The sequence below is a fragment of the Lissotriton vulgaris genome, chromosome 5 (assembly GCF_964263255.1).
Source record: "Lissotriton vulgaris chromosome 5, aLisVul1.2, whole genome shotgun sequence".
Taxonomy (NCBI): Eukaryota; Metazoa; Chordata; class Amphibia; order Caudata; family Salamandridae; genus Lissotriton; species Lissotriton vulgaris.
The window spans coordinates 1,548,805,019-1,548,829,090 of record NC_141693.1 but is presented as its reverse complement, the minus strand read 5'-3'; the positions used below and the strand labels follow the sequence as shown (position 1 = coordinate 1,548,829,090).

The window sequence follows — 24,072 nt, the reverse complement described above, 5'->3', positions numbered from 1 at the left end:
ACAGAGTAGCTGACCCCCATCCAGTTGAGGAGCTGTTGTGCTTGTGCTACATTTGCGGTTTGGATGTAGTGTGTCTTACATCCACAAGTGCACCTGCCCTGATGCCTTAAAGTTCAAGTAGAAACTCCCCGTTAGTAGCCCTCCTGGAACCAAGGCACCAGAGTGCCACTGGGGACTGACAGTCAGGATCCTTCTTGTAGAACACCTCCTACATCGCAGGTAGACTGCCTGCTGCTATGAAGACTCTTTGGGGCAAGAGAGATATCTCCATTAAGGACATGTTATTAAAGTCTGCCACTAGACATGTAGCGCAGACTCGAGACCCGCATCCCTTTGTGACCCCTTTCTGCTGTCTCGCAGGAAAGCCACACAGATGACACCAAATTTACATGTGGGTTTATGGAAACTCTCTTCCTCATGCTGCGTGACAACAGAGCAGCCCTTAAGCATGAAGTAGCTCAGGAAACCAAGGTGGTCTGAAGTGAGATGGGAGATATGGGTTAACGGCCAATGGCAGTACTTGCACCAAACAGAGCACCCCAGACTCCAAAATGCCACTGTTCTCTTTAGGTGGGACTGAGACTGTGGGTCGTATTTATTACTCCATAATTTATTCATGTGTGAAAGGCATACAAGAATGTGAGTGCCGATGAATACATACCTCCACCACCAGGAGCAACTTCCACAACTGCATGACGAGCGTAATCGACTGGATGAAGATCAACTGCCTAAAGCTCAACATGGAAAAGATGGAAGTGCATATCTTTGGGAACAACACCTTCCCATAGAACAATATCTGATGGCCCTTCGAACTAGGACCCCCACCAACAGACCCATCCCGCACCTAGGCAGCATCCTGGACAGCAAACTCATCGTAAAACACTAGAAGAATGCAGTTTCCGCCACCTGCTTCCACACCCTCTGCATGCTCTGAAAGATCTTCAGATGGCTCCCAGTCAACACCAGGAAAGAGGTCACTCAAGTCCTAGTTAACCACCCACTTGGATTATGGAAACACGCTCTACGTAGGACTCACCACCTGACTCCTGAAGAGACTCCACACGATACAGAACTCGGCTGCCAGACTCATCCTCAATCTCTCCAAACGGAGCCACATCACACCCACCTCAGGAATCAACTGGCTCCCATCCAGAAAAGTTGCAAATACAAGATGGTGACACACGCCCACAAGGCATTCCATAATTAAGTACCATCATACATCAACCACCGTCTGAACTTTCACCAGCCCCCTAGACACTTGTTCCCCACCGCCTTCCCCCTTGCTCACACTTCCTGTATTCACCGAAGCAACAGTGGTGGACTGCCTCATCGTCAGGTCCTAGATGACCTCCCCCTGCACCTCCGAATATCATCCTCTCTCCCTGAATTCAGAAAAGGACTCAAGACCTGGCTCTTCGACTGATCACAGGAAGAACCCAGTGCCTAAATTTCTTCATTGGTTAGTTGTGTGCTCTCTACAAAGCCAAGTTGATTGATTGATATATACAACAATGGAGTAAGTCTTCAGCACTTTTCAAAACTCACACTTCAGTGGTTCCAGTGCTCCTTCCTGTAGATCAGAAGGAGAGGTGGATAAAAGCACAGGTTACAATGATTCACTCCTTACATATACAGATGATACTTCTGGGCTCAAGAAAGCAGCCTGCAATAGAGGGCTGCAAAGCACAGGTATAAAGATATGCGTTTACAATTTCATCTAAAGGTGAACCAAACATGAGCGTGGAATATGAAGACCACCTAGCCTTCATGTAGTGGCGAAGGTTGAAGCACAACAAAGGAAGCAGGAATTGTGCAATACATTTTTTATCTGCTGCTGTGAAACACTAAACAGTTGGTACTCTATATGGTCATCGGTGGCCTTGCACTGCAGATTCCAGTAGATGAGGCCGAAACCTCGCATGCCAGCTGAAGCCCAGGCTGCTCTAAGCAAATGCATGAAGAGGGGGGATGGTGGCAAGTTATTTGAAATATGCTGACAACAGTGCTTGTATTGAAATGTAGCACAAGATTGTGGAATATTTTGGTCTCTGGCAATGAGAATGGTTGAAGTGCATTGTTGCTTTACATGCCCGAGAAATGTCGATCTGACACTGATTTACGTACCAGAGCAATAAGGATTCTTCTAAGGCTGGTGCTTTACACATAGGGCGATGGGGTTTGAGGCAAAACAGTGGTGCTTTACATAAATCCACATTGCACTTTCTCATTGCTTGCATACATACGCAAATTGATACTGCCATGGCAATGTTTGCTTTCCAAACTAGCATATCGTGGGACCTGGCATCATATCAGTACCGACACAATTTGGAGGTCAACAGCAGAAGTAAAATGTAAGTATGTGAATAAATGTGCCATGCTGACCATCCTCATTGTACTCTCCGGTAAACACGGTATACTCTTGGTCCATCTTATGGAGCGGATAGTATTTTTCTCTTTTCAAAAAAGGACCACAAATGCTACCTATTCATTTCCCCCAGAGCAATGGGCTTTCTTAGGCGCAGTTACAGACGCACCTGGTTTAAACTTGAGCAGAACTTGTCCATTGGAAGTGGTACCCTCTGGGAAAAACAGGACCTGTGGAAAAGAAGGAGCGACAAACAAGTTGTGATAATTAGTGAACCAACAATCCATTCAAACAAGAAACTAGGACATTTGGGGGGCGGGGGGGAGGGGACAACCTCCTCGTAATTTGGCAACTTTTTGGGCCATTTAAGTAAACCACACAGCTAAAATAGTTTTGTAACAAGCTCATCATACTTAAATCACACCCTGCTTACCCGGGGCAATCAAAACCAGAGGCTCTGGCCATTCAGAACAATGGTAGACTCCAAGACAAAATTCACTTTTTAAGGATCTCACTGCACGCCTTCACCCTATCTCACAAGGAAGTCGCTACCTTGCAAAGCAGGTTCCTGGCAGCTCGGGTAGAGGCTTGGTGTACTCTGGACAACGGCCAACATCTAAAATCACTTCTGAAGGTCAGTCAAGCAAAGCAATGGCAGACTTTAGTGTGCCGAGTCCTAACCGATTCCATGATACTATACCTGGGGCCATCTCCCATTGGACGTAGCTCTCCTTTTCACCTCTTCCACCACTTTCTTCCGTGAAGCTGGGTCGTGCCGCGAGACCAAAATAGACTGGTTAAAGCGGAGCAGAGCTGCAGGAAAGGAAGGACCGAGGGCAACTTTTAATCATTTTGGACAGGCAGATTGATCTCGTCATAGGTTTGGAAATGTATATAAATTTCCAGTCACAGATCCAATCACTACTACCTGGGCAAAGCCACCACAAAACTTGTTCATATAAGCACATGTCCCAAGCATATGCGCGTTCAACTACCTCATAATCATCAATCGATGTCCTTCTGTCTCATAAGTAAAAATATTTTGGGACAGGATTAATTATATTGCTCCCTGTATAAAGCGTTACTTCTACCAAAAAATATCATAAAACCTTAACATAGTAGTGCATTAAAAATGCCAAAATAACCTCCATAACATTCAGAGATGAGCATGTTTGATATTTACTGCCCTTGCAGCTTTATTACCCTCACATCCCCAAAAATGGAAGTCTACAGTTCTTGACCATCTATAAACGATCCCAGTTTATCGGAGACAAATTGACATTGCATATAGAAAATACAATCAGAGTTTTTTCTTAGAATCAATAAAGTTGAAGTAGTTACTCAGTGAAAAAGTAGAAAGCAAATTAAATGTACTGGCCTCTGCAGCGAAATATGGGCCTGATGTATAAAAGGGATTTCTGTATTCTGTGTCTATGGGAAAATGCATTTGTACATATGGTCCTATATCAAGTATATGTTTGTGATTTATAGAGGAGTTTACTACGAAACCAACACATCACTTTGCAGTCACTTCCAAAAGCCACAAGACGCATACCCAGGATGAGGAAAACAAAAAATCTACATTAATTCTCATGACATGCTAGTAATTTCTAAGGGTACAGGATCGTAGGTAGTTGGGGGAGTGGGAGTTCGGCAACTACGGGGTCAGGTATTTGTGAGAACTCAAATTCTGAGGCCTGATACATTAACAGAATTCTTGAAGAGTATCATAAGACCAGAAGAAAGAAACATCCCAACTCAGGTTCCTTATCAGATTTGAATCTATTTTTTGTATTAAACTATTAATAATTTAATGATTTGAATTTTTAAGCTCATTTGACAGAGCGCTTTAAAATAAATTACACGAGATGAAAAAAAAATTCAAGAAAGGAAAAGGAAAAATAGGTAGAGCAAAGAGAAAATGAAATAATACCATGTTTAGAGAAAAATTCAATAGTAGTAAATCGAGGAGATCCTTGGAATGAAATAAAACTCAGAGTGAAATTTCACAAGTCCACCTCAAAATGAAGAGGAAAGACAAAGTACTGGAATACATGTGAACAGTGACAATATGGTCATTAACAAGAAACGTGCATCGCAGATGGAATCAAGGTTTGCCAGTGCATGGAGATTTAGGAAGATGGACCCAACAGCCAATATGTCGGAGCCAATCCAGAGGCAGCAGCCAGACGTGGGAAATGGAAAATGTTTAAAAGGAAAAAACTCACGTCAACAACTCACAGATGACGTGAGTGTTTTTCCTGACTTGTCTTACTGTGATCTCCTGTTGCCATCTTACTTGCTAATGTTAACCACAGTACCAAGCAGTGCCATTTCGGATGTGGAAAGTCTCGTTTTCATGCTTGGCAATAGTAAGCAAATATTCTCAAGAAGTTTGCACAGAACCAAAAAGTTAACATTTCTCGATCATTGTTTTTTTTTTTTTTTAAATAAACGTGCTCAGACTACATGTAAGAATGTGAGCATATTTTCTTTAATAGTTTTGGTTCTTCCGTTATGAACGTCTACGCTTGGCTAAAGTCAGGGAGGAGGTCCTGGACCAGACTCCTCAAATGCCTAACCCTGCAACCATAGTCATTTACTCAAGCCACTGCCAAATGGTTCTCTTTAGTAGATCTTTGTTAAGCATTTTTTCTTTCGGCATAAATTATAACAGCCACTATTTATTTATTGAGTTGTATATAGCGCTGGCTAGACCAGAGGTATCAGAGCGCTTTACATAAGGAACCAACGTAGCTTGTTTCAAGGTACAATAATTTCAACATTTCTCAGCAATTTACAATTAAACAAAAAGTAATAAGAGGCAGAGAAGGAAAAGGGGGACAAGAATAGGAGTCTGGGAATAGCTGAGTGGGGAGAAAGGCACCTGAGGGGGTCCAGCAAAAAGGAAAAAAAGAAATGTTCGAAGGTCATCCGAAGGAGTCCGGAGGGAAGAGGGTGGAAGGAAGGGAAGGGCAAGGGTTAGACAAGATGGCGGGTCCAGATCATGAGAATCGCCGGAGACAATCTCCACAAAGAAATGGAGGGATGCACATAAGTCACAAGAGTCAGGGTATCAGAGCGTTTTACACAAGAAATGCAAGTAGCGAGTTACAGGTACGATAAATTAAACAATTAGTTGCACAATCATAACAGAGTGAGTGGAAATATCGTGGGGGGAGAGAAGGTAGAGGGGGACAAGAGTAGTGTTCTGAGAGGGTGAGGAGAGGAGGGAACCAGAGGGGGGATTGGGTTTAGGAAGACCAGAAAGAAGGAGAAAAACGATGGAAGATCGTCAGGGGGAAAGGACTGGGATCAGGCAAGATGGCGGGTCCGAGTCGTGGGAATCAACGGAGTCCAACAACAAAATGGCGGGATGCCCAAAACTCAAAATTCTATAAGGAAGAACCAGAGCGCAGGATTTAAGTGCGAAGAGTCAGAGGGGAGACGCAGCCAAGAAACCAAAGGCGGATGGCAGGCTGTAAAAGGCGTGCAAAAGCTCTAGACCACGGGAGCATTGATGTTGAAGAGACCGCAGGGCGTAGCTCCCACACCCCACTACCTGGAAGGCACTCACGGGTCGTCGAAGTCGGAACTGAGGCAGCACACACCCAAGCAGACGGCCAGAATGGTGGAGGTAGTGGCAGCGAAGCAGCAGTGGGGGCATTTTCTGGAGGCCAATTAACATGGTGTTCATTTCAAAAGGATTACCTGTTTCACCATCCTTCTCTCAAGCCTTACATAAAGACTTGGACAACCACGCCTTCTACGAAGCATCTACTTTGGTATACATAGATGATTTATTTATTAACTGTGTCTGCCTCACTAGATGAAGGCATGGATGATTCACTGCATCTCCTTACTCAACTAAAAAGGGGCATTAAGCTTCGGAAGACGAATAACAATACTGTTGATTGCTGGTTTGCTATTTAGGTCACCACATCTCGGCAGGGGGGAGAGACAATTTGAGACCGGAATGAAGTAGTCTGTAAATTACGAAGACCCGTTCCCCTCTCTCAGGTACGCAATTTATTGGGAAACCAGTCCCTTCTAGGGATATGTCCTATAACATTCCCATGGCAGCTTCGCGAGCAGAGTGGTCAAATAGAGCAGTACCTAGGCATCAGCCCACTCCCCTGGCTCGTTCATCGATTGAAACAGTCGGTCAGACCAATGCTGGCTCTTTAGCGGAATTAAATAATAGATTCTCTGCTTTATGTGGGCTGGAGGAGTGCGACTGACTAAGGACCCCCATGCCCTCGAATAATGAGCCTGTTATACTTACTCAGTCTCCTGCAGAGGGAGATGTGAGGTGCTTGGGGGGTATCCAATAATTTTTTATCATGGAATATTGCAGGGCTGGCAAATACGTTTTTAGCTCCACTATGAGTACAATTTGTGAAGCAATTTTCAGTAATTAGCTTTCAAGGAACATGGTCGGTGGATTGTGATCTATTTTTGGAAGGCTACAAGCCTTTTTTTGTTCCAGCTACTCCTGCAGTGAGTGGAAGGCCCAAGTGCGGTCTAGCCGTGTACATATCCGTGTCTGTCGATTGCCAGATCCAGGTTGTGTTAGCCACAAATCAAGGAATACTGGCATTGACAGCCAAAAAGAGGAACATTAGATGGGGCCTCATTAATTTTTACAAATCTGTGGCCTGCCCCTATGGTGTTTGTAATATTACCACTCAGGGCGCTTTTATCAGACAGTCCTTTGGTTCTATCCTACATAATCTCATGGCTTCTGGTGATTTTAACATACATCCCTGAGGAAACACAATGCTATCCTTTATCACCGAGATGGAATGCCCCCACATGAAGGGGTTACATTTTGAACATCCTGCCCAGGGGGCATTGTTGAATAACTTGATAAATGAATTGGATATGGTGGCTTTGATGTCTTTAACTGCCCCGCACACTATATTTTCTCTGCCAACTTTTAAAGGGCGTGGCAGGTTTAAATATTATGGAGAGCAAATACAGTGACCATAACCCACTATGTGCTTACATGTTGGGCCCATTACCAGCACCAATTTGTGATTATTGGCGCATATGAATCTATAGCGAATAAAGTTGGTGAAATCTTAAGTGTCCCGGCTGGGAGAATGGCTACACTTGACCCCAGATGGTTTGACTCATTGCAGTAAGGCAGCAAAAAAGCTGAGGGACGCTCTGTCAGCCAAACCAAGAATGCAATCAGAGGTACGTGTCTGCCGTATAGAATATAAGTCAGCCCTGGCCAGAAGGTAGGGTGCCCTAAAGGAGGAGGCATGGAGGGAGGTGATTCACTCAAGCACTCTCAAGAACAGTTCAAGGTTCTGTAACATTGTGAATCGCCCCCTTTTTGGACAGGAAGTAGGGGGGTTTAGAATCACATTTTAAATCTCTGTTTGACAGTCACATGGAGCACATCTGTCAAGAAGGTCAGGGTACAAATATTCCTGTAATAACTTTTGAAAAGGGTGAGGTCCTGGATGGCATTGCAGGGCTATCGATCAATAAAGCGCCGGGCCCAGACAGTATTCCTCCTGACGTAATTAAGTCTGAACCCCACGTTCTGGGCCCCGGTACTGGAGGCTGTGTTTAATGCAGCAGCTAAGAATGGCTGTCCCCAGTCTTGGGCCTCTTCCACCATAGTTCAAGTTTTTAAGAAGGGTGACAGGAATAGCACCCAATGTTACAGACCAATCTCCCGCATTGACTCAGTGGTCAAGGTTGTAGGGCGTATTCTCTTGCAAAGATTATCCACCTGGGCAAAGGATCACAAGATCCTGTCGGATGTCCGGTTTGGTTTCCGGCCGGGACGTTCTACTGTTGCTCAGTGTCTAAATCTAGCCATGTTACTGAGCAAATACACTGTTGCCCGCCCTGGCACCATCTACCTTGCCTTCATGGACTTGTCCTCCGCATTTGATTGCGTTAACAGGGGACCATGAGGGCAATGGGGGCGGATAACAGCTTTGTTAACTTCCTAGAGGACTTGCATAAATCAACCAAGGCCAACGTTAGGTTCTCTGAAGACCTTCGGATATCCAGGGACCTTGAGATAAATTGGAGAGTATGACAAGGATGCATCCTGGCTCCATTTTTTATTTGTACATCAATGATCTGGACACTGCACTAAGAGCCACTGGGGTTGATTTCCCATGTCTAGGGGGGCGTGGCATTCCCGTCCTGCTATACGCGGACGATGCCGGTCTTATATCCAGGACCGCAATAGGTTTGCAATCTCATTTAGCTGCATTCTCTAGCTTTATGACTGACCGGGACTTGGCAATAAACAACTCAAAATCCTATATAATGCAAGTGGGGCAACAATCCAAAAAAAGCTTCCATTTTAGTGTGGGCCTTGCTAAAATCCCCGGGACCAATGTATTTTCCTATTTAGGAGTTCTTTTTGATGACAAATTAAATGGGGTCCTTTGATTTTGAGGAAAAAGGGGGACTTGGCCCAGGTAAATGTGGCTATTTTTAACTTTGCAACTAAATTAGGGAAGAAGCCAACAGGAGCTATGCTGAAAGTTTATCGAGCCAAAAGCATGGCCATAGCAAAATCTGGGGTTATACCACTGCGGATTCCCTCCAAGTGGCCGAGAATGACTTTCTGAAGCGTCTATTGTGTGTTCCACGCGGAACCCCTAAATTAGCTGTCCATGAGGAACTGGGGGTCCCCTATTTAAGTGATGTCCTAGCGCAACGTCCCCTGGTGTTTTGGCTGAAGTGTTGGCTGAATAAAGATTGATCCCTTAATCATTTAATTTTAAGGGACGGTATGTCCCTCGATTATGCAACCCGAATTCCTTGTCTCAAATACATTAAAAGCAGTCTTGAAGAGGTAGGGCGTGCTGATCTATTTTGTAAGCCTGAATCCATTGTCAAGAAGGATGTGGAAATAACCAGGGAAGCCTACTTGACCTTAAGGAAATCAGACAGGGAGGCACAGGAGTTGCTGAAACCAAGTGTTAGCATGTTTTTAATGCTTAAAACAACTCAGTTAACAGAACCTTATCTTATGGGGTTTCTATCAACACACAAGAGGTTTTTACTAACCAGGTTTCGGTTGAACCTTTTTCACCTCTTGTTAGCAAGGCCTAAAGGTTATAGTAGAGGTCAAGTGCTAGCTCCCTGCGGCTGCGCCAAACAGTCTCCGCAGGATTTGCTACATTTTATGTTTTTATGAAAGCTGTATGAAACCCCTCAAAGGCATTTTCTGGTTCCCATTTTAAAAAGAATGAATTTTAGACAGGCTCGTCCTGCCCTTATGTATCTCCAATTGCTGAAAGAGGACTGCATTGGTTTTATATTAGGGTTTTTAAAAGCTTCTGTTAAATCCAGGGCCTGTATGGATGTGCAGACAATGGTCGATCTAGGTTTGATATATTATATTAGCCAGCTTAGCTTGCGCTACTAAGTCATTATAATAGGAAGTTTCATTTTTCGGGCACAATGCCCTTTATCGCTTCGAAGAATTTGGGGTGGCTGGATACTGGGTTTTTACTCTTAAACTGTGTAGTGGGTTTGACTTTTTTAATCATGTTTTTATGTACTTTTGTTCTTATGTACTTGTAAATGAGTAATTTTTATGGTTTACTGCTGTAAATACGAATAAAGTTTATTTGATTGATTGAGTCTGTTTGATGCACTACCCCCACAAATCAATTTTTGGCACAAAATCATTTTTTAACCTCCAATTTCTAATCCCTTCACATTTACAGAAAGTTAAAAGTGTTCAACTTGAAATTTTACTTCTTCAATTACATACACTTTAATCTGATCATATTATTCAGTTTTCTAAGCAGTGGCAGACCTACTGAGGATGTTTTGCGGACATAGAGGGGTCCAAGGACCACGTGTTTACAAGTAGGCACATCTTTCCCTTTCAACAATTCAGCCCCATAAGTTATCTATGGCATGAACTTTGCACTAATGACCTTAAGAAGATGATTGCCAAGGTTTTGTACGCCTTTTTTTGTTTTGTTTTGAATGCAAACAAACGTTTGTTCACTGTTGCTTTTCTGGATGCTAGTTGAGCTTTGAAGGTTAAGAGGCAATCCAATCAGATGCAGAGGTGCTTGTAAGATTTTGCATGTTCTAATGCTTTGCCGTTTGTCCACCAAGTAAGGATTATGTTACTTACCCTGTAAGCATATGTTCTTGGCATGTAGCGCTGTAGATTCACATGCTTTGCATACTCCTGCCATCTAGTGTTGGGTCTGGATGTTTGCAAGTTGTTTTTCTTCAAAGAAGTCTTGTCCAGTCACAAGCCAAAGTGACTCCTCCTTTTGGTGATAATGTGAATGGGCATCGACTCCATTGTTAGATTGTTTTCCCGCAAGAGGGTGAGAATGGAGTGAATGAGTGTAGAACAGAGATATCCATTAGTATGCCATCTGAATAATAAGAACTGCAACATTCATAGGTGTCCGGGGAGGAGGGAGGGCGCATGCGAATATACAGCTCTACATGGCAAGATCAGATGCTTACAGGGCAACATTATCCGTTCGAGGCATGTGTGCTGTAGATACATATGCTTTGCATAGACTGTATAGCAGTACTTCTCCCAAAACAGTGGCTAACCAGTTGGTGTTGCAGTTGCAGCACTGCTTGTCCTACATTAGCTGGTTGACGTGCTAATACAACCACATAATTATGTTTGGTAAATGTGTGTGGCGTGGATCATGTAGCTGCCTTCCATATGTCAGCTATGGGAATGTTACCTAAAAAGGCCATAGATGCTCCTATCTTGCAAGTAGATTGTGCTCTAGGAGGTACGGTTAAAGTTCTTTTACCTTTAATATAGCAGGTTTGAATGCATTTGACAATCCACCTTGAAATTCCAGATATAGAGATAGGTTTCCCTTCATGAGGTGGAGCAAAGGCAACAATAAGTTGCTTTATTTTGCGAAAATCTTTAGTTCTATCAATGTAGTATAATACTGCTCTTTTGACATCAAGTGTGCGGAGAGATCTTTCTGCTACAGAATCAGGTTGTGGGAAGAACACAGGTATCTCAGCTTATTGGTGGATGAGAAAAGCAGAGACTACCTTTGGAAGAAATTTGGATTTGTACGAAGAACTATACTATCTTTTTGAAGTTGAAAGAAGGGTTTGTCTAAGGTTAATGCCTATAACTCACCAACTCATCTTACCAAAGTGATAGCAATTAGGAAGGAAACCTTGCAGAGACTACCTTTGGAAGAAATTTGGATTTGTACGAAGAACTATACTATCTTTTTGAAGTTGAAAGAAGGGTTCGTCTAAGGTTAATGCCTATAACTCACCAACTCATCTTAACAAAGTGATAGCAATTAAGAAGGAAACCTTCCATGAAAGAAATTGTAATGAACAATTGAGTAATGGCTCAAAAGGTGGTCCCATAAGCCTTGTAGGAACAATGTTGAGGTTCCAGACAGATGCAGGTGGTACTCTGGGTGGTATTATTCTTTTAAGGTCTTCCATAAAGGCTTCGATTACAGGAACTTTGAATAAAGATAAATGTTGCCTGTTTTGAAGATATGTGGCTACTGCTGCAAAGTGTAGCCGAATAGATGTGTAGGCTAAACCTGCTCTCTATATAGATGCATCTAGTTGAGCCAATGAGTTATTATTGTAATACATGACAAATCTTTTCCATTTGGCTGCCATACATGCTCTAGTGGTAGGTTTCCTAGCTTCTTTAAGAATTGTCATACAATCTGGTGGTAGGTTTAAATACCCAAACTTAAGGACTTCAGGAGCCAAATCGCTAGGTAGAGGTCCTTGGGATTTGGATGTCTGATTTCTCTATGGTTCTGTGTGAGAAGGTTTGACACTATTTGAAGCTTCTGCTGTTGAACCGGTGATGGTTCCATTAGTATAGTGAACCATTGCTGACTAGCCCATGTGTGAGCTACCAGAATTAGTGTGAGAGATGTCTGCCTGAGTTTCCAAACCAGAAATGGAAGGAGGGAGAGGCGGAAAAGTGTAAGCAAATATCCCTGACCAGTTAATCCTTAGGGCATTGCTGTGGAAAATAGATCTATTTGTGGAAAACCCCATTTTTTAAAGTACGGAAGGAGAACTTGTGGGTGAATTTCCCATTCGGGTATCTGTAGTTTTATTCTGCTGAGGAGATCGGCAAAGATGTTGTCCTTGCCTGGGAGGTGTTCTGCCAGGAGCTGGATTTTATGACAAATTGCCCAATACCAAATAGTCTGAGAGAGACACGACAGTTGTAGAGAGTGTGTCCCCCCCCCCTTGTTTTTGTACATAGTAGGTTTTAATATGGTCTGTCTGGATTAAGATAACTTTCCCAAATAGATGAGGTAGAAATGCTTTTAACGCCAGTTGAACTGATTGCAGTTCTAGGTATTTGATTTGATATTTCTGTTTGTTGGTATTCCAAAGGAATATGTGACGTTACAATGCGATCATAATGATGGCGGAACGTTACATCCCAGTTTTTACAACGCAAGTCATTAAAACGACTTGCGTTTTAGGGCGTTGCACTTAGGAATAGCATGATTTACTATTCCAACACCAGTCTAAGTACAGTAGGGAAGGTGTTGGAATAGTAAATCATACTACTCCTTAGGTCATAGTGCCATCCAGCACAAGTCGTTGTAACGACTTGAGTTGTAATACTCGCAATGTGGTACTGGATGTTTCCCATTCCAAAGACCCTGAACTGTCAAATGTTGTAAATGTGCACCCCATCCTGTGAGGGATGCGTCTGTTGTGAGCACGACTTGTGGAATCGGGTCGATAAAGGGCTGCCCTGTTCATACATTGTGTGTGTTCCACCACTGCAGAGAGCGATGAGTGCGGCTGTCTACCAAAACTAGATCTGTTAGCTGACCCTGTGATTGACTCCACTGACATGCAAAACATTCCTGTAAAGGACGCATGTTTAGTCTTGCATGAGGACCTATGGCAATGCCCCTCATCCTTAGTAACTGCATGAAGGTTTTGGCTGAGAGATAAAGGTTGTTTTGAAACTGTAGTCGTAATGTTTGAAAATTATGAATTCTGGTTGCATTGGGATATGCTAGAGCTATTTGAGTGTTTAGTATGGCTCCTAGATATGGCTGTATCTGATTGGCTGAAGATGGTGTTTTTGAACATTGACTGTAAATCCCAACTGATGTAGAAGATTTATGGTGACTGGAGTGTGTTGCACACATTTGTGATGTGTGTTGGCTTTTATGAGCCAATTGTCTAAGTTTGGGAAGAGATGTATTTGTTGTCTTCTTATATGTGCTGCTACCACTGCCAGGCATTTGGTGAACACTATGGGGGCAGTTGTCACTCTGAATGGAAGTACTGTGAACTGACAATGATTTTTTCATATCACAAATCGGAGGTATTTGCGATATGCTGGGTAAATGGGTATATGAAAGTATGCATCCTTTAAGTCTAGTGTTGACAGAAAGTCGCCTTGCTGCAAAAGTGGAAGTATTTGTTGTAAAGAGATTATGTGGAAGTTTTCTGATTATTTGTAGAGGTTTAAAGGTCTGAGATCCAATATTGGTCTTAAGGAACTGTCCTTTTTGGGAATTAGGAAGTATAGAACAAGTTACTTACCTTCGGTAACGGTATATCTGTAAGAGACATAGATTTGTTATAGATTCCTTACCTTGTGAATTACCTCCCGGGGTCAGACTGGTTCCGGAGTATTTTTCATCAGTAGTACCCCTGCGTGTCGAAAGGTGGCATCGGTCGGCTCCGCGTTCTTCGTTGGCGTTGTGGTCGCCAGGATGACATCGCGGCAGCTACTTAGAGGCCGCCCTTGCGCGCTGATGTCAGTTCTTTTACACAACATTCCATGCCAGAAGCACAGAGCCATGCAAGACACTGACCACTGGTGCACAAAATTAGGGACCTGAAAGGAAGTCTTTAATGCTAGAAGCCAGTTCACAGAACAGGGAGGATGGGTGGGGCAGTAAGGTATCGATACCTAATCTATGTCTCTTACAGATATATTGTTACCGAAGGTAAGTAGCTTGTACACCTGAAAGAGACAATTATTTGCAGATTCCTTACCTTGTGAATAGATACCCCAGCAGTACCAACCCCTGCGGTGGGTCTGCGAAACAAGTTCACACCAGAAAATCCTGGAGAACAGAACAGCCAAAGAAGCCTTCTCTCCGAACTTGCTGTCCAGGCAGTAGTGTTTTGTGAACGTGTGCAGAGACGCCCACGTAGCTGCAAACAGATGTCATTGAGGGAGACTCCCCGTTCCAAAGCAGTGGTAGTAGGTGGAATGGGAACGCACAGTCCCACTGGAGGCTCCTTCTTTGCTAAAGAATAGCAAGCTTTTATGCACAAAACGACCCACCTAGAGATGGTCTGTTTGTGCACGGCCCAAACTTTTTTGGCGCCCACGTAGCCAACAAAGAGCTTGTCATCCACACGGAATTGGTTGGTGCGATCAAAATAAAATGAAACCGCACATTTTGGATCCAGGCGGTGGAGCCTCTCTTCCTCCTTAGAAGGATGGGCAAAGTGATGGTTTGACCAATGTGGAACGAAGTAACCACCATGGGAAGAAAAGGAGGTCTGTTCTTAGGACAACCTTGTCAGGATGAAAAGCCAGAAAAAAAGGTTTTGAAGAAAGAGCTTGGAGCTCACACACCCTGCGAGCAGATGTGATGGCAACCATACAGGCAGTCTTTCAATTAAGAAGTCTGAGAGGAAAGTTATAAAGCGGCTCAAAGGGAGTGCACATAAGGTAAGTAAGAACCAATTTCAAGTCCCACTCAGTCATTACGAACGGAACAGGAGGAAAAAGAGGAGTAATGCCCTTAAGGAAGCGATTTACAACAGGGGACTTGAAAAGAGAAGGCTGATCAGGAAGCCTAAGAAAGGTTGAAATGGCTGAGAGGTAGCCCTTTAGAGTGCCAGAGCAGAGCCCTGCTGGGCCAAGACAGGAGGAACAAGAGAACCTCAGAAAGAGGGGCAGAAAGGTGATCCACAGCCTTTGTTGTGCACCATGCAACAAATTTGTTCCATCTGCAGGCATACACCATCTTAGTGGAGGGACGCCTGGCTGCCAAGATAACATCACAGATTTCGGGAGGAAGGTCGAAGGTTGTCAACTGTCACTGCTCAATCTCCACGCAAGAAGGTGGAGACTGGACTAATTCGGGTGGAAGACCGTCCCCTGCTGCTGCAACAGAAGATCCTCCAGAAGAGGCAGTCTGATCGGAGGATCGATCGCCATGTGTAACAGCTCGGGATACCAGACTCTTTGTGCCCAATCCGAAGCCACAAGGATGACTTGGGCCCGGTCGCACTTGATCTTCTTCAGCACTCTGTGCAGAAGTGGTATAGGCGGAAAGGCCTATAGAAGACCGCAACTCCACTCGTGACGAAAAGCATTGCCTAGTGAGTGCCGCCTTGGAAATTCCATCGTGCTGAATTGCTGACGTTGCACGTTTTCTTCGGTGGCAAATAGCTCTAACAAATAGTTTCTTACCTGTCGGTGTAGTTTTGCAGCTTGATGATCTTTCTGGATTCACTATGCTGTGCATTATTCTGCGGTCTTGTTGTTGGGTCCGGATTCGTAGTCTTTTCTTTCTTTTTTTTTTTCGTAGCCCAGGTGGGGGTCGACGTCCCACCTGTGATGTATTTCCGGTGACGTCGGCACTCTTCCTGCGGAAGCTCCCACTCCTGGGCGCCATCTTGGGATTCTTTTTTGTCGTGCTCGTTTTGTTACCGAAGTTATGGCAATGTTCAACTAAAGTTTTTTCACCGCTTTAACCTTTAAGGCTTGTTTACCAAGTATTGTCTTTGTTTCATCCACCTTTTCTCTCCAGCCTCATCTTTCTGGCGGAGGTGGGTGGGTTCGCTAGTGAATCCAGAAAGATCATCAAGCTGCAAAACTACACCGACAGGTAAGAAACTATTAGTTTTGCAGCGTGAATCTTTCTGGATTCACTATGCTGTGCATAGACTTTGTAGCGGTTTGTCATGTTTGTGGCGGCTGGGTGGAAGATGAGCGTTGGTTATTGAATATGTGTTGAAGCACCCTTTGTCTGACTTGTGCTTCCTTGTTCATCTGTATATCCACTTCGTGAACGTGTGCACTGAAGCCCATGTTGCCGCCAGGCATATGTCCTGAATTGGTGTGTTAGCTAGGAAAGCTATTGTAGCTCCTTTTTTCCTGGTGGAGTGGGCACGTGTCCTCTCTGTTACTTCCTGCCCTGCCTGCTTGTGGCAGAACTGTATTGTTTGGGCGATCCATCGCGCAATTGTTCCTTTAGTTACTGGTTTCCCCATGAAACTGCTAGCGAAAGACACAAAGAACTGCTTTGTTTTCCGGTGTTCCTTCGTTCTCTCAATGTAGTGCATGACTGCCCTTCTGGCGTCCAGAGTGTGCACTGCCCTTTCAGCCCTTGTTGCCGGTTTTTGGAAGAAACTCGGTATCTGTATAGTTTGATTCAAGTGGAACCTTGACACCACCTTTGGCATGAAGTGTGGGTCCGTTCTCATCACCACCCTATCCCTGTGTATCTGTATGTAGGGTTCTTGTAGTGGTAGTGCCTGCAGTTCGCTCACTCTGCGCAGTGAAGTGATTGCTACCAGGAAAGCTGTTTTCATGGTCAGCATTTCTAGGGAGGCCTTGTGAATTGGTTCGAAAGGTTCCTTTATGAGTTCCGTTAGGACTAGGTTAAGGTTCCATGCAGGTGGTGGCACCCTCTTTGGCGGTGCGATCCGCTTTGCTCCCTCCAGGAATCTCTTAACGACCTGTGATGTGAAGAAACTCTTGCACGTTTCTCCTCTCGTGTAAGCGACTATCGCTGCCAAGTGAACCCTCAGTGAGGGTGAGCTCAGATTTTTGTCGAGCAGGTGCGTGAGGTACTTTAGCACTGTTCAGTCCTTTTTCATCTTATTGTGTAGCTTTTCCCTCCTGCATCACAGTGTAAATCTCTTCCATTTCGTAACGTAGCATTTCCCTGTGCTGGGTCTTCGTGCCTCCCGAAGTACCCTTAGGGCGCTTTCTGGCAGTTTCAAATGTGCAAACTCTATGTCCTCAGGAGGCAGGCTACGAGGCTCAGGCTCTCTGGCTCCGGGTGCAGCACTTCTCCGTTTTGCATGGTGAGTAGGTCTTTTCTTCTCCCAAATCTGTGGGGTGCACTCTGTGTCATCTCCATGATCTGCCAGGCCCACTGTGGTGCGACCAGTATCAGGGTCATGTTGCTCGCCCTGCACTTGCTGAGTACCTTGTGTATCAGCGGTATCGGGGGAAATGCGTAAGCAAATGTCCTGGAAAAGTCTATCCATAGGGCATTCCTCAGGGAGCCCTCCCTGGGCTGCCTGGATGCGAAGTTTTGGCATTTTGCATTCTGGCGTGTTGCAAATAGGTCTACCGACGGTGTCCCCCACCTGTCCAAGAGCCTTCTCGTTTCTTGTGCATTGAGTTCCCACTTGTGGGATGCCGATGTCTGTCTGCTGAGTCAGTCTGCTTCTACATTGTCCTTTCCTGGTAGATATATGGCTAGCAGGTCTATCTTGAGTGGGATGGCCCATCTCCATATCTCCTGCGCTAGTTTCGAAAGCGGGGCTGATTGTGTCCCCCCCTGCTTGTTGATGTAAAACATCGCTGTTGTGTTATGTGTCTGGATCAACACTCTCTGGTTGTACAGTTTTGTTTGGAAGGCCTTTATGGCTAGGAAAACGGTCTTCAACTCCAGGTAATTGATGTGTCTGACCGCATCTGCTGGTGTCCACAGGCCTCTTACTTTGAGTTTCTCCATGTGAGCGCCCCTTCCCCTCTGGGACGCGTCTGTGGTAATGGTCACTGTTGGCATTGGTTGCGTCAGAGGCTTCCCCCTTGTTATGTTCCCCATGATCCACCATGCTATCTCTTTCTGCACTGCGTGCGTTACAACCACTAGATCCTCCCAACGACCTGTGGCTTGTGACCATTGCTCCGGTAACCATTCCTGAAAAGGTCTCATGTGGAGCCGTACATTTGGCACTAGGTGTTTGCATGATGCCATCATGCCCATGATTTTGCTCGCTGTCCTCACTGTCCAAGCTTGCCCCTTCTGGTAGAGCTGCGTCTCCCTAACAAGCGCTTTCATTCTCTTCTCGCTGGGGAACACCTTGTTCTGTAATGTGTCTATCTGTGCTCCCAGGAAGATTTTTATTTCTTCTGGTTCCAAGGAGGATTTTCCCCAGTGGATGAGAATCCTAGGTTCATCAGTGTGCTGGTCACGCTCTGTGCGTGCTGCTTGCACGTTTTGTATGAGCTTGCTTTGATCAGCCAGTCGCCCAGGTAAGGGTACACGTGTATCCCTTCCCTTCGTAGGTGTGCTGAGACTGTTGCGATACAAAAGGGGGTGGTGATGGATGGAGCATCTGAATCAATCAAACACTCACACCCAGTCAATAGATCTGGGTTTAATCCATCACCGTTCTTTAGCCCACTCTGCCACCCCAGTTCAGACATGGCCATATGCAAATCAGTCTGACCCTGTGCCTCATGGGAACAGTCCAACTCGAACTGCCAAGCCATGTCTTCCCTGGATCGGAAACAAGCTTCCGAGGACCGGTTTCTGGCATTCCAGCCGTCTTCAGCCCGGCTTGCTTGAATCCAGTGGCAAAGTGAGCAAGGGACTCTGAGCATACCCTGCCACACTTATGGCGGCCAAAAGCGGTACAAAAGGGGGTGGCACTTTGTGAAAACCCTTGGTGCCGATTTGAGTCCGAACGCCAGGGTTGTGAACTGGTAGTGGTCTTCTCCGATGATGAATCTGAGGAGGTGTTTGTGGCCCCTGTTCATTGGGATGTGCAGGTAGGCATCTTGTAGGTCTATGGTGACCATGAAGTCCCCGCCTTGCAATTGAGGAAGTACATCTTGTAGGGAGGTCATCTTGAACCTTTGCGTTCTTACGAACTTGTTTAAGAATCTTAAGTCCAGGATGGGTCCATAGTTTCATCATCCTTTGGTACCAGAAAGTATGTGGAGTATACGCCCTTGTTCCTTTTGCTGTAAGGTGCTGGTTCTATGGCTTTTTTTTTGCAGGAGCTCCTTTGCTTCCTCCCGAAGGAGCTCTAGGTCTTTCCTGGTTAGTGGCCTTCTTTTTGGTTTCCTGTCCGTTGGCTTTCCTTCCAACTCTATGCAGTACCCGTACTGTATGATGTTGAGTACCCATTTGTCGGATGTTATACTCTTCCACTCCCTGAAGAAGTGTTTCAGTCTTCCTCCCACTGGTATTACATGTATGGAGGTATCTAGTTTGCGTGTCTAGTTCGCGTAACTCCTGTCCGATGAGTTTGTGCTCCACCCTGGGAGTTTTTGCTCGGGTGGGCACATGGAGTTTTATTGAGTCACTTAGAGGCGGGCTGCTGTCCCCCTCTCTTATTATGTCCACATCCATTCCCTCTCCCTCGAAAGGACTGGCCTCTTGGTTGGTACTGCCAGGACTGTTTTTGCTGCCCCTGCTGTGACTGGGTGTCTGCTTGGTGGGATTGTTGGAACGCCTGGTGTGATGTTCCTAGCTGGTTTCCTCCCCTCCCGTTAGGTCTTCGTGATGGGGTTCCCCTTTTAGCACCTCTGAACTGCAATGCCCCCATGGATCTTGCAGTCTCGTTATCCTTCTTCAGTTGGCTGAGTTTCTCGTCAACTGGGTCCCTGAACAGCGTTTCTCAGTTGAACGGTGTGTTGAGGATGCTATGCTGCACTTCTGGCTTGAAGCCCGAAATTCTGAGCCAGGCTTGTCTTCTCTCCGTGATGCCCATCATCATGAGGTGTCTGCTCTGTCCAGGGCAGTCTTGAGGCAAGAATTGGCTACATTCTTCCCCTATTCGACAAGGTTTTCAGCTCGTTGCTTGAATTCCTGTGGCATGTTCTTTACTAACTCGCCCAGCTCTTCCAGGATCTGGTATTGGTGCCTGTTGAGCAGTGCATTGGAATTCACCATGCGCCACTGCATTGCGGCATTCCGTTCAATTCTTCTCCCCACCAAATCCATCCTCTTGCTTTCTTTGTCTGGAGGTGGCCCAGAAGTGGTAGGCACATTGGCCATCTTTCTTGCCTTGGCTGCGATGATGGAGTCTGCTGAGACCGATCCCTGGATGTAGGGTGGGTCGTTGGAGGATTGTTTATACTTTTTCTCCGCCCTGGGAGTGATTGCTTTGCATGTAGCTGGTTCTTTGAAAGCCTCTTTTCCCTGTGCCTTGACACTGTCGAGCAAGGGCAGGAACTGGCTCCTTATTTGTGTAGGGAGCAGTGTCTCGAGAAGGAAGTCTGCTTTCTGCTTTTCTTCGTCGAGTTTTACTTTGAAAACTGCAGCTACATTCCTGATGACTGTGTTGTAGACCCCGATGTCATCTGGCGGTGAGGGCCTCGAGGGATACGTGTCGACGGCTTCCTCTGGGCTCTCGGTGTCGACGTCCTGCCAATCTATTTCCTGAGTCTCCGAGGATGCAGACCCGAGGAGTGTCCTGCGGTCGTCGTCTCCTTCCTCCTCTTAGTAGGAGGCCTCCTCCTCTTCTTGGTCGTCTAAGGTCTCGACGCCCACCGACTGTCCTTCAACGTCGTAGTTCTCCCCCTCAGTTTCCTCGACCACCTGTAGCCTAGGTTTCGTAGGGATTGTGTATTCCTTCATCCTGGTAGCAAAATCTTTTTTACGCTGCAGGATGTTTTCCATCTCGGCCTCGAGGCATCTTTTCTTTTTCTCCATTTCGGGATGTGGTCTGTGTCTGCGTCGAATGGATCGGCCGCTCTTTCAGTCGCCAAGCCGACTTTCGTCGTCAAAGGTTTCGGTGCCGAGCTGGCTCTCTGGTCCTTCGTGGCGCCGAAGCGCCCTTCGGGTAATTTTCCCTCGGTGTCGAACGGTCCTTTTCGGGGGAGGTTTTCGACGTCTTTTGCTGTTCTCCAGCTCTCGGCACCTGGAAGTCCTTCTCAGAGGATCCGCTGTGCCTTGGTGTTGCTGCGGACGCCGAAGTTTTCGGCGTCTGCGCTTTCGAGGTTTTGCCCTCAATTTTTCGAGACTCAGGGTCTCTCGGTGCCTTAGGGCTGTAGAGTCTCCTACCTTCGTTGGACTCTTCGTAATATCAGTCTCTACGACCGTGTAGCAGTCGTTTTCGGCGGCAGCGTTGTCCTCCTCATCTGACGATAGCCCCAGGTCTCGAAGGGACGGAGGCTGTCCCTTGCCCTGCATGGTGGTGTTGGCTATCCTCTGTCTCTCTCTCACTCGAAGAGTCTTCGGCGTGAAGGCGGAGCAGGCATTTCAGTCCTCGCTCTCGTGGTCGACTGGTAGGCAAAGGTTGCAAACCGGGTGCTGGTCTTTCTGCGCGTACTTGTGGTGGCAGTTACGGCAGAATTTGAAAGGAGTGTTGACCATCTCATGCGTTCAGGGGGCCCCCTGAGCTTGCATTCTCCGATGGACGTCGAAGTTCTTGAAGTTCTTCTTGCAAAAAGTGCGTATTTTTCTTCTTCTTTCTCCAAAAATGTCTGGAGGCCTTTCGGGAACGATCCAGACCCAACCGTGGAAAAAAGAATCTGAAGATGGCGCCCAGGAGTGGGAGCTTCCGCGGAAAGCATGCCGACGTCACCGGAAATACACCAAAGGTGGGACATCGACACCCACCTGAGCTACGAAAAAAAAAAAAAAGACTACGAATCCAGACCCAACCACAAGACCACGGAATAATGCACAGCATAGTGAATCCAGAAAGATTCACGCTGTAACTCCAGTTCTGTAGTAGGGGTATCTCTATTATAGTCATAATCTAGTGAATAGTCCAGCCCATGTGCGTGGACCCCGGCAATCAAAAATAATCTCTTAAGTTGTCAAAAAAGTTGCAGAACTGCAAAGACACTTAAAGAGAGAATTTAAAGACAAATAATGCAGCCTATATCCACAGGCTATACTATCCAGTACTTTAACTAGAAATTCCACCAAAAACACCACACATACAACACAGCCTTCCCAGTTTCTTCACAGAGAAACTTGCCTCTACCAGTAAAAGCCTCTGGAATGATAGAGAGGAAGGCATGGACAGACAAGCCCCATAGGCTGCCATTATGTGGCTTAAATAGGATAGTGTGCCTTTAAGAGAACTTTCCAGAACTTCTCCCAGTATCCCAGAATGCACAGCAGGTCCCTTTTACTTTCAGTTCTTTTTGAAGGCGTAACACGCCAGACCTGTAGCATTCCTTACATGAATAACTTTCTCCACCGGGGAGGAGGGAGGGCGCTTAGGACTATAACAGAGATACCCCTACTACAGAACTGGAGTTACAGGACAGAAACTACTCCTTCTGTAGTAGGGGATCTCTGTGTATAGTCATAATCTAGTAAATAGAATGGCAAGCCCATCCTCACACCAAAGCGGCGGTGGAGAGAAGAAAATTAACACCACTACTGTGCGAACAGATTTCGCAGCGAAGCCTGCCCAACCTGAGCGTCTGTCCTGGCATCAGTGTCCAGACAGTAATGCTTAGCAAAGGTATGAACCGACTTCCAAGTGGCTGCCTTGCAGATTTCTGCAATCGGAACGTTACGGAGCAAAGCTGTCGTGGCAGCTTTGCCCCTGGTGGAATGAGCCTTAGGCTTACCTCCTAAGGTCTTATTAGCTTTTTGGTAACACAACTGTATGCAGGACCCAATCCACCTAGAAATGGACTGCTTAGAGGTAGCAAGACCTGTCCTGACCGATCCATAATTGATGAACAATTGGTCTGACCTACGAATATCTTTGGTTTTATCCAGATAAAACTTCAACACCCTCCTAACATCCAGGGAATATAGAGACCTTTCCGCTGGAGATGAAGGATTCTGAAAAAACGTAGGCAAAGTTATGGTCTGGTTGACATGAAAATCAGAAATAACCTTGGGAAGAAATTTAGGGTGAGTACGCATAACATTTACATTTACATAACCTTAGCAGCATGAAATACAGTATAAGGTTCTTGGCAACAACGCCTGAATTTCACTCACCCTGCTGGCTGATGTAATGGCCATGAGGGACGCCGCCTTCCAGGACAGGTGCTGCAACGAAGCCTTATGAATAGGTTCAAAAGACTCCTTCATTAATCTAGACAGCACCACATTCAATTCCCATGAAGGCAAAGGGAGCCTGACAGGAGGGAATACCAAACTCAAAGACGAGAGGTTGGGGTGCAACATCTGCCCCCGAACTTCGTGAGAAGGTCCGGCCTGCTCGGAAGCCGTATGTGAGGAAGGAGAGACCGGTGAAGCAGGTCCGTGAACCACCACTGCCTGGGCCATTCCGGGGCAATGAGTATCATCCGCGCCTTGGACCGGGCCAACTTGATGAGTACCGGCGGAATCAGGGGAATGGGTAGAAAAGCGTGCAGAAAGCTGTTCGACCAGTCGATCCATAGCTCATTCCCCAGCGTCCCCTGTTGATAGTACCTGGAGGCGAAGTCTCGGCATTTGCTGTTCTCGGCGGTGGCGAACAGATCTAAGTCTGGAGTCCCCCACCTTGCAAAGACTTCTCCTAGTACTTTGTTGTTTATGACCCATTCGTGGTTTTCCTGAATCAGTCTGCTCAGTGCGTTCGCCTGAACATTCTGCACACCTGGTAGATGGGTAGCTGTTCTCGTCAGTCCTCTGGCCAGAAGCTAGTGCCAGATCGCCTGCGCCTCCTGCGACAGAGTGCGTGATCTCGAACCCCCCTGCTTGTTGAGGTAATACATAGTGGTCGTATTGTCCGTCTGTACAAGCAGAGTGTTGGTCTGGAAGGACGGA

At 45.9% G+C, this 24,072-nt stretch overlaps 1 protein-coding gene across 2 annotated transcripts in view; it reads right to left on the bottom strand.

Moving 5' to 3' along the window:
* Positions 1 to 24,072, bottom strand: part of LPCAT4 (lysophosphatidylcholine acyltransferase 4) — a 592,186-nt gene that overhangs the window by 262,826 nt on the left and 305,288 nt on the right. For both annotated transcript variants that reach the window (XM_086923609.1, XM_086923610.1), the window contains exons 4-5: positions 3,066 to 3,178; positions 2,535 to 2,595 (exon numbers count right to left, since the gene is read on the bottom strand). In XM_086923609.1, the coding sequence (XP_086779735.1) occupies positions 2,535 to 2,595; positions 3,066 to 3,178 (174 nt within the window). The remainder of the gene's footprint in view (positions 1 to 2,534; positions 2,596 to 3,065; positions 3,179 to 24,072) is intronic.